The sequence below is a fragment of the Lissotriton helveticus genome, chromosome 6 (genome assembly GCF_964261635.1).
Source record: "Lissotriton helveticus chromosome 6, aLisHel1.1, whole genome shotgun sequence".
NCBI lineage: Eukaryota > Metazoa > Chordata > Amphibia > Caudata > Salamandridae > Lissotriton > Lissotriton helveticus.
In genome coordinates this window covers 2,052,644,519-2,052,662,409 of record NC_136067.1, presented here as the reverse complement: position 1 = coordinate 2,052,662,409, position 17,891 = coordinate 2,052,644,519, and the positions used below count along the sequence as shown (strand labels likewise).

At 45.4% G+C, this 17,891-nt stretch overlaps 1 protein-coding gene across 1 annotated transcript in view; it reads right to left on the bottom strand.

Moving 5' to 3' along the window:
* Nucleotides 1-359: 359 nt before the first annotated feature.
* NRBP1 (nuclear receptor binding protein 1) overlaps nucleotides 360-17,891 on the bottom strand; it is a 249,469-nt gene continuing 231,937 nt past the window's right edge. The window contains exon 17 of the mRNA XM_078650110.1: nucleotides 360-6,182. Coding sequence (XP_078506236.1) covers nucleotides 6,084-6,182 — 99 coding nt within the window. The 3' untranslated portion in view covers nucleotides 360-6,083. The remainder of the gene's footprint in view (nucleotides 6,183-17,891) is intronic.

The window sequence follows — 17,891 nt, the reverse complement described above, 5'->3', positions numbered from 1 at the left end:
AATGTGTCCAAAAATAAAAACCTTGAGGGACAACCAAAAACATCAGTTGGCTTCAGCCCCTGCATCGATGAGGGCGTAGACAAAAGAAAAAACAAAATGTGATAGCAGCACCTGCACCTCTTACTATAATGGCCATGTCATTATATCCAGTTCAAGTTTGGCACTTAACGTCATTTGGTGACAGCAACCAACCTAGTCCGGGAATTAAGCTTCACGAAAATAATCTGCAGTAACAATAATTCAACAAACATACCATTAGAGCATAACAAGTCATGCAAGAATGCATGGCAATGCTGACCGTTCCCCTATCTCTTTTCATTAACATCTCCATATTAGTAAGCAGAATGAATTGAGTCACATTTTTGAAAAAAGTATATTTTTAATACAGCAGCAATATATAGATGTTAGACATACTAGTTTAATGTTCTGCTTTAAACCAAACATTTGAAGTAATCCTCAGCTTGCAAGTTTCACAACTGAACTTGCTTTTGATATCTGGAAAATAGAAAATCAGCCAATGAGGGTGAATGCGGGGAAAAACGGGCGCGACTTAACCTCTCCTAGTGCTACTTAATTGCAAGAAAGACCTGGAAATTTCAAAGGGGAATAATAATGCTCATTGTGGCCTGTACCTTAAATCCCCATTCCACCAACATGCCAGGATAAATAAATACAAAAAAACAAAGGTAATACTACTACAGTCTTGATTTAAAAAGAGCATCCAATACAGTAAGGCACTGGCAGATGCTTCATGCACCGTTTGTCAATTTAGTAACTGCAGATCCCTGCCATCATCTTCCTGCCCCTGGTGTCAAAGCAAGTATCCAGGTATCTTTGTACTTCTGTTTTGGCCCCTAGCTAACCTACTGGTTAAAATGGGGATCTATTCACGTTTCAACTTGGTGCCAAAATCCCGTTGCTATATCTGTTATGACTTGGCCAGTCTTCGCAGTGGCCAGAAAAATATTTGATTTTTATTTTGTACTTTGCTGTTATAAATGAATGGTAAAGTGAACACATACACAAGGATCGGTTTAGACTTTAAAGTGCCATAATTCTCGTGGAAAAAATCTCAGTATGCCAGATATGCTTTGAAAGGGTGAGAGTAAGGAGTCATTCCAGACCCATTTCTTTCGGTGTGACTCAGTTATCGCAACAAACAGTCGAGCCCCAGACAGGCCAAGATGTAAACCTCAACTAGCTGAAAATTACTGAGAACTAAGCAAAAATAACTATCAATAAAGGACCACTTCTATGCCTGTTGCAAAACATTACTCATCCCACAACTAAGTAGAATTTTCTTTTTAAAGGCTGAAAATCTACACATTTGGTTGGCATTTCTCGCTTTCCTTTTACATTTTAATTTTGAGTTCAATGTCAGAATGAGTGATCTAGTACATGCTCACTGAGCAAGTACCTAATGTAAACAATGCAGGGCTCAGTGGGCCAGGCAGACCGCTGCAACACCACCAATCAGGAGTATTTGGAATTGACTGCACAATTAGCAGCTGCTATAATTTTATCCATATAATCCCAAGGTAAAGCTCAACAGAATCCAAGAGAGTTGGAACACAAGAGTTGCTAAACTAACATTAGTTCGGACCAGTATCCCATAATACGGGACAAATTAAAGCCAGTCAATTTCACATTCCAACAAATGTCTGGATCAAAAATCCAAAGAAAAATCAATGCATAATCTTTAAATACAATCTTAATTTACAATCTTAAAATAATAAAAAAAAGTCATATTTTAAGGGACTGAAGGTGACTTCAAAAAAATCAACAAGGCCTACTTAAAGTGTGCAAATGATGAACACATTTTGAATATGCTTGATAGTCCAGCTCAAACGTGATTCACATCCCAGCAGAAAAACCCCAGAGAACACTGAAAAAAAAGCTTGTTATACAAGGATTGTAAAATAGAATTCTCCATTTGAAAATCTCAAGTTGTGGCTGGCTAATTTGAATAAACAGTTTCTATCAATGGCTTGTAAAATCAGTGGTCAATGGACGAAGAATAAGAACTGCTTTAGCAGCGTACCAAATAAAAATAGAGCTACCCAGGGGGTATCTAGAAGTACGTGAACAAACTAACAGCATCTGGTATCCACTGATGCGTAGGAGAGCATTTCCTTCAAAGCATCAAAAACTTGTGTGAGGCTTGATAGGTGAGGAAGAGAAATATATCTACTCGGGTAGATGCAACACTGCAAATGTAATTCTGAAGCAGGGAGTGGAGCGGCACAAATGAGGGAGCGCCATAGACCTGACCAAACACTTCTGGCACAGGCGACTTATTAAACAAAGGACACCTGTTGTGGTCGGCTCTTCAAATCTGTATAATAAGCAAGCATGCAGAAAACGTGCCTATGAGTGGCCAAAGTGCTACTATGAAGACATCTCGGGTGACATTTCCAGAGCGCTTTGAACCCATACTTTGACTCTAAGTATTGTCAACTAAACAGTTTTGCTGTCAACTCTGAAAATGTGAGTGTGCCATTCAGTTTGTGGTCCGATCTAAAGTTTACAAACCAAGCTATACAGTAGCCCCGGATTCACAGCTTCCCTCTGTACCCATCATCCTTGATGAGGAAAACAAACGAGCCTCACTTTTACAGCTGCACCAAAAACAGAAAAATAAATCAGAACACCTTAGAAAGACAGATCAATTGTATAACAAAACAATATTAATAAATAAAAAAATAAGACCTTTGGGAGGAAGCTGACCTATCTACTTGTTTTTGGGCTATATTCTTCACACCAAGATCATGAAATCTGAAGTAAAAACACAGGCGTTAATTACTTGCTCGATTCCACGGCTCTGAAACACCGAAAACCTGTCTAGTGATGTTCTATAAAAAAAAAGACTGGTCCAAAGGCTGCCGATCCAATAATGTATTTTCACGATGCCAGAAACTGAGGTTTCAGTGAAGTCAACACATCTTCTCTGGGAAAAGAGACAATACTGCACGAGTCGGGAGATAATGTTGCCATGTGCTGGGAGGATTGACAGGTCAACCAGACACCAAAAGGCTCATCCACCAATCAGGCCTCCAGCTTGGAGTAAGCAACAAAAGCACAGGAGGGATCCACCAACTAAGCTAACTCAGTCTGTCAGCCATCTAGTTGAAGTTGAGGGCTGTAAATTGGCAAACAGAATTGCTCAAATGCCAACCACTCAATGCATTTCTAATCAACCCCAACCAATTAGCAAGAGGAAGTTGGAAAACAGAAACTAAGTATGAATGGAAAATTAGGAAAGATTCCACACAGTGCAAAAGCACACTGAAACATTAGACCACCGGCTGCTCCTTTAAAATGAAGAAAACAAAACAGTCTCAAATAAACACATTGAGATTCAGGAAAACAAAGGAGACGCCAGGCGACAAATACAGACAATTGTTAATGCACAGGAAAAAACAATCTAGGTATCTATTTAATTAGGCCAATGTCTTTAAGCCATGAAGCAGAGGAGTTAGTTCGCAGATGCAGATATTTCTAAGGAAGAACAGCTCTGGTCAATGAATGTGGATAACAGAGTATAGCTTATCATTTTGGATGTAGGTTAACAGGAAACCTCAAGAAAGTTAGCCAACATGGCAGATAGAAGGGTCATATGGACCGTGGAAAAACTAACAGCAATGTAAACAAACAAAAAACGAGCCTCTGCCTTTGGTAGGCATGGCCTTTCTCCTAAATGTCGCAAGGGAAACGCCATACATCTGTGACCCAATGAAAGCTTAGGCTAACGAAGAGAAACCCCCCCTCACATTCTGGTTCTGTGGGAGGCCAAATCTGTGATAAAGGTTTTCTTGCAATACTTGCTCGGACAGTATGGCCGGAGACCTGCACATTAGGATTGTGCAGATCCACAATCAAAACTGTGGATTCCAGAACCGTGGAGCTTTCATGGCCATTACTAAAACACCCTCAGCACCTTAAACCAGCCATCACTTCTTCCAGAAAACACCACTAAATCGCATGACAAACCTTAAAAACAGGATAACACCACCTCATTGGCCCCTACGACCCTGCTGTTTTATACAACACAGAAAAAGACAATCACTAGGGCAAACGATGTCCCGCTGAACACTTCCCTCCATTATGACAAAAAAAAAAAGCTATCATCTTTCACAGAACCCCTTTGTAAAACTTCTATCCGCATTTCTGCTCTGCAAAGCAACTCCGCCTCCATGCCACTCCTCGATCTTACAAAATGCACCTTCCCCTGCAGAAGTGTTCATACATGAACACATCTGTTATCACTTTTTCTCCAACTTTACTTCATACACAACATTGTCAACCTACACTTACAATCTTTGTGCACATCTGAAATATCAAATTAAAATCTGCAGTTCTGTGGCTTCAAAAACTTGCCTCAACTGTCTGTAGTTGCAAATTATTTAAGGCTTGAGTTGGGAGTGTGAAGTTTGATCTCTGGAGTGTGAAGTTTGATCTCTAGTTATCAACTGTACGCCCAGTGTATTAACATCTCTGTGCCTGAGGTTGTGTGCAGCAACCTGGAGGTGTGTGCAGCAACCTGGAGGTGTGTGTAGTTTGTGTTCCAGTATTCAAATATGGAGGTTTGTGTCTAACTTGTGCACAGAGCGGTGTTCTTATTTGCATTTGCCAATAGAATTATATAGAGGTTGTGGATTACATTCCGGTGTGTAAGGTTGTGAAAACAATGCACATCTGCACTGCTGTGTCCTTGGATCAAAGCACACTGAATTTTTATGTGAGGCACCTGGGTTGAGTGTAGGCTGTGTTCTGTACTCTGCATACTGCTGAATGGGTTTATGCGTTGTGATACGAATTAGCATGACAGACTATGAATGAACAGTCACTGGTGTATTTGCACTATTTTCTATGTGGTCAATGATGTGAGAAATTGTGTAAGGGTTCAGGCATATAAGCAAGTAGTGTGTGGGTATTTGAACAACTGTTCAGTGCAGGCTGTGATTATTTTGATAGTTATACAATTGTATATTCACATGTCTAAGGGAAACATATTTGTGCTAAACAAAGTGCAGGCTAATGTGAAATATAGGAACTGAAATACAACAAGAAAAAAGTGAGGGGAAGCAGTTGAATGACTAACACACCATAATTTGAATCCAGTCCTTACGCCCCATGCCTCACCTCCTCCCCCAGGTAAATCTCAGAAGTATACATTACAGAATAGAAGCAAAACAAGTCATTCTTATGGAATCAAGTCACTTAACCACTCATGTCGGAGTACCGCCTCAGATGTCTGAGAAGGGCGCAACTCATTTCAGGATACAAAAGAGGGTCGATCCCATGCCAGTGAAGAATGTGTAGATAACAGACCAGACTGCAGTAAGTGCCCAGCACACTGGTGCTCTTGAAATGTGTCATTTGCATGAAGGGTGGACTGCTACGGGTATGGACGCAGTTTACATGGAAGAAACTGCAGAAACAGAAAAGAACGCCTACTTTGCCTTCCTGGGCCCCTCCCCAGTTATTTTTCACCAGCCCAGGTAGATAATCTAGAGCTTTAAATAACAACTAAATACAGAACATACCCCAAGAAAAACAAACATCTGTACAATGGAAATAAAAAAATAAGTAGATGCAGGTTGCCCCTTGCTAACTGAGCCAACAACTAGGCTCTAGAACGTGAACTTTGACATTGCCCACCAGGCGGAGGGTGTGCAGAAATCTCTTTCGAGAGAGACGTCCATTCCTTCGAAGCTGCTGCCAACTCCTGTTCATTCGTAAGCGCCCTTGTTCACACCACAAGTCTACCTGGTGGCGGCCTGCCAAGCAAGCTGTGAACATGTTCTGAAGCCAGGCACGACCAGTGTAAAACGAGATGCAGCCAGGCAAGACTTGTGGATTTAGGAATAATACTGACTGTTAAACTCCTTTTAATACAATGGCAGACTGACAGGGTAGGGGGCAGGTGTGGTTTTCGTCTCATGTGCTCGTGTTGCCTGATGGCACATCGCATACTCGCGAGCTCCTGCATGACTCTCTGTTCGACGGAGGACAATCTCATTCCAACAGGATCATGGGCAACCAAGCATCTCCGGCGACCTCTGGTCTGACGGCGGGGCTTGCTAAGACGACACAGTGACTGCCCCAATGCTTCCATTCCGTGCGTAGTGGAACTTGTTGAATGCATCTTCTAGTAAACAGGCCAGTCTATTCTGATCCGCCTGTGGGAGAAATGACAGGGGCATGGTTACTATCGTATACATAGCAATCACTGGGTTTCAAAGAACAGCACAATGTCAATGTGAAACCAACTCAACATCATGGATTGAATGCACAACTCTCCCAGAAATAGTGGAGCTAGGGGAAGGAATGGTGAACATAGGGGATACATTATCCATTAAGTGGTGTGCAGATGAAAAATACCAATATCTCCACCAGTCTAGGGCCCACCGACGACAGCTCTTTTGCAACTTAATTTTACCTGAAAGTCACAGTTCTGACACCTAACGCTTGAAACATACAACGGAATCGGCAAAGACGCCACACATTACTAACCCCTAATGACTGGTTTAAGCTGGGAGTATCCAAACATCTATAATTCTGATACAAAATCGGTCTCCAGACTTTCTGTAACCTAAGAAATCTACATTCCCTCCCGTCCTTCTTCGGATTCCTTTTATCTCAAGCTTTAACCAGATACAACTTTTTAATTTAGTTACGCCCTTGTAAGTGCCTACGGGGATATGAGACTCCCCCTTCGGTAGTGTTCCTGTGACATTATTGGAATCATAAATAGCCTTCATCATTGCATGTCAGTTTCTCACCTATTTTTTACGAGACGGATGGATGAGAATGACATATTGGGAGTTCTATACATTTATATGTATAGATTAGGACCTTGTTAAGAGGATTTATCTAGCAACCAGTCACTTGCAGGCTGCGTGTTTTGGTGCAGAACAAAGTGACGAGTCAATATGGCACATATCCCTGTGTGCCATGCCTACAACCCACTGCCCTGGCATAGATCAGTCACCCCTCTAGCTGGGTGCACTGAAGCTACAGGTGCATAAGCCCTGTACCCCTACCGTGGCTTAGTCCATTCTTAGACATTGTAAGTGCAATGCTGCCATTAAGAGTATATGGTGCTGGGGAGTTTGTCATTACGACCTCCACAGCACCATCATGGCTACACTGAAAACTGATTAGATTGGTATCAAACCTCTAAGCACATTAAACCCATACTCATGCCATTGTGGGATTTAATGAAAAATGCACTCAGAAACTAACCTACCACTAGTGTCCTGGCTGAGTGGCTGCTTTCAGCTGCAACCACCAGAAATGTTTCTGGACCCCTGGGTCGAGAGCCTGCTTCTCTCGGGGGCCTGAACAATGCAATCCTGGGACACGGTGCTAAGTCTCCTCCCCCAGGATGTGCAGGGTCCACGAAGAGGCAGCTTCAAAGGCTTTCCGCCTTTGTGAGCTTCCCCAGGCCACTTGCTGCTTTCAGCAACTGGTCCCTACTGCTTCTGACCCCCACTTTGTACCCACCTCTGCCAACCCTACCCCTCAGTTGGAGGAGGAGAGGTGAAGCACAACTCTCAGTCCCAGCCATCTTGCAGATGAGGTGACCCAGCCAATCAGGGAAAGGCTTACGCCCCCATCCCACTGGAGGGTGGCATAATAGGGGGTGTGCCCACCCCAGGGAAGGGACCATTGGTCCCAACCTTTCACCTACCTGTAATGCCCCTAAATCTAGTATTCATGGGCACCCCTGAACCTTGCTTCCTCAGGCAAGAACCAACTACAAGATAAGAAGGACCGAACAGCTGTGCCGAAGCTAAAAAGAGGAAGACTCCCACTGACATGGCCCCAGCCCTATCGGCCTGTCTCAACCTCAAACCGGCTCCTGCGAAATCCAAGTGTGTACTGCAGCCAGCAACCTCGAAAACTCCAGAGGACCGGCCTGCCTTCAACCACAAAGACTGTCACCCGTGAACACCGGATTTGTTCATCTCCAACCTCTGGCCCCGGGCGGAAACGGCGTATCCGCCCCACTTTGCACGCGCCGTCCACAGCCAGAGCTTGAGTGGGCAACACCACAAAGAAGTCTCCCCAGCGATCCTGACCTAAGATCCAGCAATCCCTGACCTGCCTCAAGCCTAAGCCTGCAACCTAAATCCGGAAGGTCCCCTCAAGCGCGACCAGGAGCTGGTAAGAAGATTCCACCCTAAAAAGGCACTCTGGCACCCTGTTTTCAGGAAATGTCCCAGTGCAGTATCCAGATACACTGCACTGAGTAAGAAAAGTAATTTAAAGAGTAACTTACCTGTAATTTTACTCCAAAGCCTATACAAAGTATATGTACTGTATTTTCAAAGCATTGCATTTCTCAGTAACAGTACAGTAAATCAAAACAAAGTGCATATACAATTACAATACAAACTGTGTTCACACTGTATATTTACTGCAAAGTATTTATCACTTACCTGTGCCAGGCTTGCTTGGTTCAAGATTTTTATACAAAAACAATTGGTCTGAAGTTCAGTCTTTGAGTGTACAACAAATGCTGAGCACTGTCCTCTGATACAGCCTTACTGCTAGACCACACTACCACAAATAGAGAGTAAGGTGCTATCTAACTTTACCTCTGCCTACCTTTGGGGTTCCACTGGATTCTGTGCACACTATACCTCACTTTGATATAGCATATACAGAGCCAGCTTCCTACAACATTCCACCCTGTCGTCATGTGAAACAACACCTTTCTTGTTAGTTTACATCGATTTAGCTGATTTTCTTTTAGGTCCAAAGTCCCCTCGCACAAAACGTTTTATATATTCAGCTTATAATGAATTTTGAAAACAGTCCGAGATGGAAGCTACATGCGTCTCCGCCAAATTGCCCATGCTAATTTAGAGAAAGTCCTTGCAGTGGTAGATAACAGCATTAATACACTCTCTTCCCGTATATATACTTTAGATAATATTGTATCTGTCATTGACGTTGTTCAACATGAGCTGTCTGTGTTGTATTGTGGTCAAAATCAGTTACGCTTCTAATGCAGTTTGCTTGGAACTTGCAAACACTGAAAAATGAAAAAGTGACATTGGATTATTTAAAAGCATCTGCACTGTTTTTGCCATTTAATTTGACTGATAAGCAGAAATTAATGTCCATTAAAGACGCAACATACGCATTGTTACACATCACTGCCCATCTCACTTTTTAAGTTCACGGCCTGCATGAAACGCTACCAGGTTGGTAGGTTTGAGCCTCTCAGCAGTACTTATATTCATGAATTATGGTCGTTAGCTTTCACCTTCATATGTCACCGTGGTGATAAGGACGGCGATTCCACAGTAGGACATTACCTTGTCTGTAAACAGGTTAAACTGCACCGAGCTTGCAATGTTTTAGCACTTAATCTGGCTGTTTTTTTTTTTTTTTTTTTTTAAAGGCACCCCTGTCCCAGCTATTATTCCCGCCCCAACTTTCCTTTCTAATGGCAGTTATGTTATTTTAAATAACCACGACTGCTGCGGCTTACGGCAGAAGGCCAGTGTATAGTAACAGTTTCTCAACACGTTTCATGTTGCAGCAATGTCCTCTTTCCTCTTCCGCATGGGATTGTAGATAGTTCGCTTTGGCATTCCTTTCCAACTTTGAAAACAGATTTCAACAAGTTAAGCAGACTCAAAGTGCTATTGTTTCAACAAGTAGTCGCTCACACATCAGCTCGAGAGACCTTCGAATTGCAAGTGGCGAGTACCGCAAGTGAGATACACTCGCAGCTAAACACGAATCTCCCATTCCATTTTGGAGAATTAATACATCAAATATTTAATGCTTCTGATCCAGAGGGCTTACCCACTTTTTTAAACGTGTGGGATCCAGCCTTGTATCTTACTTTTAGACTATTTTTGGAGTAATACTGGCCTTTATCCACTATTTTTTCCAGCACCTTTGGAGGGTTTCTCCTGATGCTCCTATTGATTTACAGCGTGCTGGTTCTCCTCTCATTGCTTCGCAATGGATGCTCGATCTGTGGTGCTGCCAAACCCAGTCCAGTTGCAACTGTAACTTGATCTGATGAGGCAGCTTTTTGCTTCTATGCCAGTGACGTCCTTTGCCATAGACTATTGGCTGACCTTCTGTTATGCCTACTTCACCTGCGTGCAACCTGTGTTCCAATGCCTCCGGTACCCTTTTCAATGGGCCCTGGATGACTGCCTCTCCAATACCACACACACTTCCCTTGCTCTGTTATGGGGCCCTATGAAGGCCTATGACCAGGAATGTACCATGGGTTGGCATTTGTTGTGCGATCATTTGCTTGGGCCAACGGCAGACTTTAGTACCTGTGCCCGTGCGCAGCACCTCATAGCTCAGAGTTTCATCGAAGTAGACACAGGTTGCCCTGAGATGCTCCCAACAGCCTCTGGATATGAGGAGCATGTGTGCTCGTTCGATCTACTCAACTGGATGGCATACCTTTTTACAATGGAAGGAACAGACAACATTCTGGAGTTCATGGCATTCCGCTTTTCCCGCAACTTTTTGTCTGCGATGACCAATTCTGAATGAATGGGCTTTTGAGTGATCCGTCTACAAGTAAATTTTTTTAAAAGCATTCTTCTCGCTTCGCTGACTGTAGGACAGACACACATTGTGAGAAGTTGGCCTGGTATATGATGTCCACTATTCTAGTGGGCACCCTGCACCAGTCCAAACGACCCTTATGGTGATGGTTGTAAAGTCAACCTTATAAACCAGCTATCCTAGTGGTAAGCATGGACAAAGCAGTCTTAGGCTAAAATTTCAGAGAGCATGTGAAGCCAGATGTTTTACCATATATAATCCCTTAAACACCAAATGAAAGGACACCACACAAGATATATAGCATATATATATGTATTTATTACTAACACGACCCCTCTGCACTCTTTATGAGGTCAGAGTTCGAGATACGTTACAAGTTATTCATTAAGCATTCTATAAGTTGCACAAATACAATTCTGTCCTAGGAGCCTCACGAACCATATACTAAGTAAGTGGTATAAGAGCCACTTCAGGAAAGGTGAATATGCCTAGGGAATCGCTGGGGCTACACTAAAGGACCAAAGGTTTGGAAGTAGGAGACCCACGGGAGACGCGTGCAGTGAGGGAACAGACGCAAGCTACCATTGACTTACAATGGAGAACGAAGAAGTTACAAAGTTACTGATTAGGGACACTTCCGGGTGGATTACGTTGAAAACCTTCTAAACTAGGACACTTGGATAGTCAATACCCACGGGAGTCGAGCTGTCCCACGAAGGCTCTAGTTGACTGCGGTGTCGGTATCCGGATTGGACCCAACAAGTCTTGGTAACCGCTTCAGTTCAGACCAGCAAGGTCTGAGGCGCTTCTCTTTTGGAAGGAAGCTGGAACAAGCCCAGAGCAACCAGGCAAGTGTTGCAAAATCAAAGATCGTCTTCAGAGGGCTCACTAGCCAACGGGCTAGCAACCGGGAAGATGCGGCGAGCTGAAATGCAGGAGCGGGCCCCACGCGGCACTCGTGGAGTGTGGAGGGCTGAGCTCTGGTGCAGATGCTGCTCGGGTCTGGGGTTTCTCTTACCCAATGCACAACTGCGAGGGTGTCTCGGTCGTTGCACAAATAGCAAAGTGCAGGTAGTCCAGGATAACCAGTCCCACGTCTCATGTCCGCCACAGGTCTCAGCTTTGCTGTGGATCGAAGTCTGGAAGTCCAGTTTCTGAGTCGCTGAGTCCTCGTGTTCCTGCTGGAGCGTCGACAAAGCAAACCGGCAAGTACCTGGTGGTGCATGTTTGAACAGGGTGGTCACTCCTTGACCACAAGGGAGATCTTCAGTCTTCTAGTCAGCATAGAATGTCGAAGTCCAAGTCGTGTCGTAGTTTCTTTCCAGGGTAATCTGATGTCTCTAGATACAGCTCCTAACTTTATACCAAACTAAGGTGCTGAATTACCTGCTAGGTCCCTCCTATGGGTGGACCCTGAGAAGGGGGTGGTTACACCCCTTTCTCTTTGTTCAGTTTCGCGCCAGAGCTGGGGCTGGAGTGCCCCAGCAACTGGTTCTGGAGTGCCCCAGCAACTAGTTTGAACCAGGTTATGCATGGAGATCCTTGTGTGCTCCAGGCAGTGCCTCATTTTGCAGCCCTCCCTGCCCCAATACACTAAAAGCCTGTCTGGGGAGGTGCTAGCACCTCCCAAGGCAGGAAACCTATTGTCGAGGCCTCCCCTGCCAGAGTTTCGTCCAGCAGCAGGAGGTCAGACTCGTGTCTGTGGCAGCAGCATCCATTTTGTGATGCAGAGGCTCTGTTTAACTTTAACCGGGTAAAGCAGTAACCAACATGTCTTCTCCATCTAGAAGGGTGGAATGCTACCCCTACCGCCAGAATTGGGGGGGGGGGGAGTAGTATTCCAAAGCATTTGACACCTTATACGACATGTTTTGATAAAGCCAAACCAAAGTTAGCATTTAACCGGGAGGATTATAATGCACTTAAGAGTATATGGTATGGCTATATCATAGAACAGCTATAAGGACATGGTTCCGAAAGCTGCAGAGGGGCTCTGCTCATGCTAGGGCACCCTCTCGCATAAAACCAAGCACTCTGTCTTCAGGATTGTTAAGGCCTGCCATAGGAGTGACTTATAGGTATATATGTGTCTATATATAAGGGTAGATATAGGTATACTATATCTAAGCAAGGGGTGATTACACCACCTTGCCCAAGCTGAGTGATCAGCCTGTGCTGTCAGTTTGGATGGCCAGCCAGGGGTGGCATAATACATGCTGCTGCCCCTGGTAGGCCTTGGATGCACCTATGCCCTGGGTGCCTATGGTACACTATACAGGGGCTCACAGAGGTGACCCAACACTTAATCAGGTATGTACCTAAATTACATGGAGTCCATTTTCCGGGGAGAGCAGATAGCCTGGGGCCCTGAATAGCAGGATCCCAGGCCAACTAAGTCAAAAACCAGCTAAACACTAGGCAAAAAGTTGGGGTAACCATATAGTCAGATATACACCTTCCTACACACATCACGTGGCATAGGGACTCCTTATGATATCCACATAGTCTACAAGTTGCGTTATGATATTTCCCTTTCAAACTTGATTGCAAATCCTTGGTTTCGTATACTCCAAACCGTTACTGCATATGCTTCTTTTTTAGAATTTCACTGTCCAAGAATGTCGTCTTTTTGCCACTAAATTTTTGTCATCTAGGAAATAATTTTGTTGCTGCGCCATTGCACACTCTGTTGAACGCCACCCTCTCCATCTTACCGTCCCCTTACCTCTTGAATGTCCAATTCCACCGGAGCTGTTCTTAGGTGTTCACCCCATGAATACGTTTTTTCTTTTATCAAACTGGGCCCTTGTTTCTGCCCAGCATAGATTGTTCAAGGTACTGGGTTCCAAAGAGCCAAGTTTCCAACACAATTTCACAAAAACAGATTGCCTCTGGAATTTCTGGTTTTGAAGTCCTAATTCCAGGCGAATCTGTGCTGGTGACACTGCTCTAGGGAGCTTAAAACAGCTTTATACACTTTTGTCTGTAAATCGTTCAAAATTCCAAATTACCGACCATGCCATAATTCCAATCCGTAAGCCAGTGCTGGGAGTAATTGTGATGCCATTGTTTTTAATAGATGACTATAAGAAGGGCAACACAATTTTGTTTGTAGCTGTTTATATGCGAAAATGAAGGTTTGTGCCTTTGCTCTTATTGCACTTTTCTGATCCGTAAAGGACATGCATCACCCTGAATTGATGCCCAAATACTTGTAAGTGCCAACTTCCTCTATTTCTTTACCATTGGCGAACCACTTGAATTTTTGGGGTCTTGGGCCAACTAAACACACCAACTTTGTTTGTATTCCAATTCATCTCCAGCCCCTGACGGTCGAAGTAGTTAGTCAGGTGGTCAATAACTCTTTGTAAGCCAATAGGGGTTTGGCTAAGGACCACTATGTCATCTGCGTATTGCAGATACTGTGTGTGGTCCTCAGCCAATTTCGGAGGATGGCCATTTACTTTTGACAAATGGTTGTTCAGGTCTGCACGGTACAAGTTAAAAAGGCTTGGGGCCAAAACACACCATTGTTTCAGGCCATTTTTTATATCGATCTTAGATGATGCTATGCTACCATCTCCCAGCTTCACCCGGGCCCAGGTTTCACTATTTAGGGCTACTATAGAGTTAATTCGTTTTTGTGTAACACCCCATCCTTTCAATTTTGTCCATAGTCGTTCACATGGGACTCTGTCGAAAGCAGATTTTAAATCTATATAACATACTAATAGACCTGATTTCTTTAAAATTGCTTTTTCCGTAAGGAGTGCTATAGCTCCCAAGTTTGTGCTTGTACCCATTCCTAGCCTAAAACCGGTTTGATATTTGGGAATTATACCTTTCTTCTCCATCCATTCCTGTAGTTGTACTAATAAACAAGAAGCATAAAGTTTTGCATCAACATCCGTTAGGGCTATGAGCCTGTAATTACTAGGCTCATTGCGATTACGATTTTTATATATAGGATGAAATATGCTCCTTCTCCAAGAATTAATAATCTTGTTTTGAGAATACAAATAATTAAAGAGCGAAGTAAGAAAATTTGCCCAAAACTCTGCATCGTGTTTGAAGATTGCATTTGGAAGCCCATTATGCCCTGCAGCTCCCTCCGTTTTCAACTTTTGTATTACTTCTTTTAGTTTGTTGTTGTCAATTAAGGTGGTTAAGCCATTATGATTTGGTTCCTGTGACATGTCTTCAAGTTGAACCTTATCGTGGTGGACTAAGAATTCTTCACGTTGTGCTATCTTCCAGGAAGCGGGGCTGATGTTAAATTTTGTACGCTTATCCTCCTGCAGGATGTCCGGACCAGTTTCCAAATTCATTAACATTGCGTGGTTTGTATTATTGTATACATTTTGTATAGGTTGTTTCCATATCTTCTCACTTATTCCTGCTTTTTGGGACATTCCTGTTCCCCTAGTTAACTTGTTTATTACGCCGCAGAATTCACAACTGTTAGGCACTTTGCTGGCCCAGAGTAATTTTTCCCAGAGCTTTTCCATAAGTTCCTTTTTTTTGCCACTCTACACCTCTCCCTAAAATTCTTTCTCAAGTCATTAATATTGTTGTTCGTTACTGGATTTCCAGATCTTACGGCCATAACTGCTTTTCTCGATTCCCTTGTGTTAGACTGGTCAGCCCTAGGGTGGTCTTTCCCTATTTTTTTCGCCCTTGCCTCATTTTTCCCACCTTCTTTTTTGTTGGCATTAGGTCTCCGAGTGCCTTCCCATTGCTAATCAATGCTAAGGTGCAGGTGCTCTCTTCCCCCAACATGGCTGCCACTGGCCCCTGCTACTGCAGCATGGTCTTTTTAGGTGCACTCTAGTTGCCAGGAGCTGGCTGGAACCCCTAAACATTGTTGCCATACCAGCCTGCCTTGCCTGCCCATAGCTAGACTAGGGAAGCTCCTGGAACCTTCTAGGGGGCGGAGTCTGTTTTTGCCGCCTTAGAAGGTGGTCACCTGACCTGGGCATATATAAAGAAAGGGGGGAAAGTTTTTAGTCAGTTGGGGCATCACTGACCTGGGGGACCCTACGCACCAGACTTAGGCGGTAGGGCCTAATCAGCAACCTATACCAGTGGGGGTGACAGGGTTTAGGCACTGCCCACCAAGCTGTGTGTGGAACACTGAACTAGCCCACTGATATGGCCCGGCGGGAGGGGAACCCAGGGACCACCTGCAGTGACCTGCTGAGGAACCCTGTCAGCAGCCTTCAACTCAACCCCCCCCCCCCCTTCAAGAAACGGTTACCTATCAAGGGCGCAGGAACCACCAAGCGCCAAGAAGAAGCCTAACTGCCACAGGACTACTGGGGATCAACCAGGTACTGGGCTGTGTCACTTCTGCGCCCCTTAATTCTGACCTGGGCCCCTGCGCTGTCCTGCCACTGTCGTGTGGCCTGTCCTGCTTGAACTGCTAGCCTGCCTCCAATTTAAATAAACTACCTGTGGAGCACACTGCCTGCCTAGCGATAGCCCCCTGGACTACCTGTCCTGCACGAACTGCCTAACGTGCCCCTCAAGCACTCACCTGCTGTGTCCTGAGAAGCGCTGTAGATCGGCGGCCTGTGGTGGCTCCAGAGCCCCTTGTTGTGTCCCCAAGCGCTCCCCTGACCAACGAGGCGCTGCGAGGACCGAGCTCTGCGAGCGTCCCTGGAGCGCTGCCCTTCACCGGCGCTGTCCAAACCACGGCACCGCTGCGCCCCAGACTGCCTGCGGTGCCGACACCGCGGACACCTGCCCCCTCGGTGGCCCCCGGTACCAGGAGAGGGCCGCCGCCGTGTTGCTGAGGGCCATGCCTGGCCCAAAATTGAAGAATTCCCTCGGCGGCGGCCCCCGGAGCCTGAGGTAGGCCGCCGCGACTGTTAGGCCGCGCTAGGCCCTGAGCCCGCAATCTCGCCTCACGTGACGGGGGTGCCCGGCCGAGTCATTGGCCGCACCCCCGCCCATTGCCGCGCAGCCATTGGTCTGGGCTGACGCGTCCTCACGGCAGGCCCCACTATTGCCTGCTGTGGTCAAGCCCCTCTTTTATCAGCCCCTGATTGGTTCCAGAGCCGGGGAAGCTACCGAAGACCCGGGAACAGCCTGCGACCCCGCCAGATGGCCCTGAAAGAAGCCCGGACCCTCCCCACTGCTGAACCACCGCAAGGGGCCCGCACTAGGCCCGAAGAGACCAGGTAAACCCCCGGGGAGGAGGGCAGAAGGCCGAGGGAGGCCCAGAGTTCCCCTCCCCGAGGGAGACTGTTGTTGGGCCCCGTTGGCCCTAATTGGCCTAACAGAAAACCGGAACTGGGCCAAAACTCTGGTAAGCCCCCTAGGCCCGGGGCTAGTCAAGTTATCCCCTGCCTGGGGTAAAGTTAGATACTATAGCCTTATGCCTGGCTTATCTTGCCTTCTGAAATGCCCATTTTGGGCCTGTTGCATTGTTTACCTTTGCCCAGTGAAATGCTCATCCTTACCTGATGCAATGGTCACTATTGCCTAATGAACTGTGTGCCTTCCATAATGAAATGGTTATTCTTACCTCATTAGATAGTTATTCTTACTCATTCCTTTAATAATATGGTTATTGCTGAGTAATGAAACATTATACCTCTAATGAAGCACAAGTTACTACTTGTGTAACTATATATCTGTAAGAGACATTAGTTAGTATTAGATCCTTTGCTGGGGCAGCTGTGCGCGGTATAAAAACCATTAACATAACATAACATAACATAACATTCCTTACCTTAAGATCCCCAGGCGTCAGACTGGATCCGGAAACTTTTGCGTAGCAGTACCCTTGCGCGTCGGTAGGCGTTGTCTGCGGCTCCGCGTTCGGCGTCGTGGGCGCCGTGATGACGTCGTCGGAGTACTTAGACGCCGCCTCCGCGTGCTGACGTCAGTTCTTAGACACAGCTTTTCCGCGCCAGAAACGCAGAGCCATGTTAAAAAGCAACACTGGTGCCATTGAAACTAGGGCCCTGAAAGGGGACAACCCTAACCCTAGATATTGGTTCGCAGAACGGGGAGGATGTGTGGGTCGGTAAGGAATCTAATACTAACTAATGTCTCTTACAGATATATCGTTACACAAGTAGTAACTTGTGCATCTGAAAGAGACACGTTAGTATTAGATTCCTTACCTTAGAATAGATACCCCAGCAATACCAACCCCGGTGGTGGGTCTGCGAACCAATAATCACACCAGAAAGTCCTGGAGGACGGAACGGCCAAAGAAGCCATCCCTCCGGACTTGGCTGTCCAGGCAGTAGTGTCTTGCAAACGTGTGCAGCGATGCCCACGTAGCTGCCTGACAGATGTCTTGTAAGGGCACACCCCTG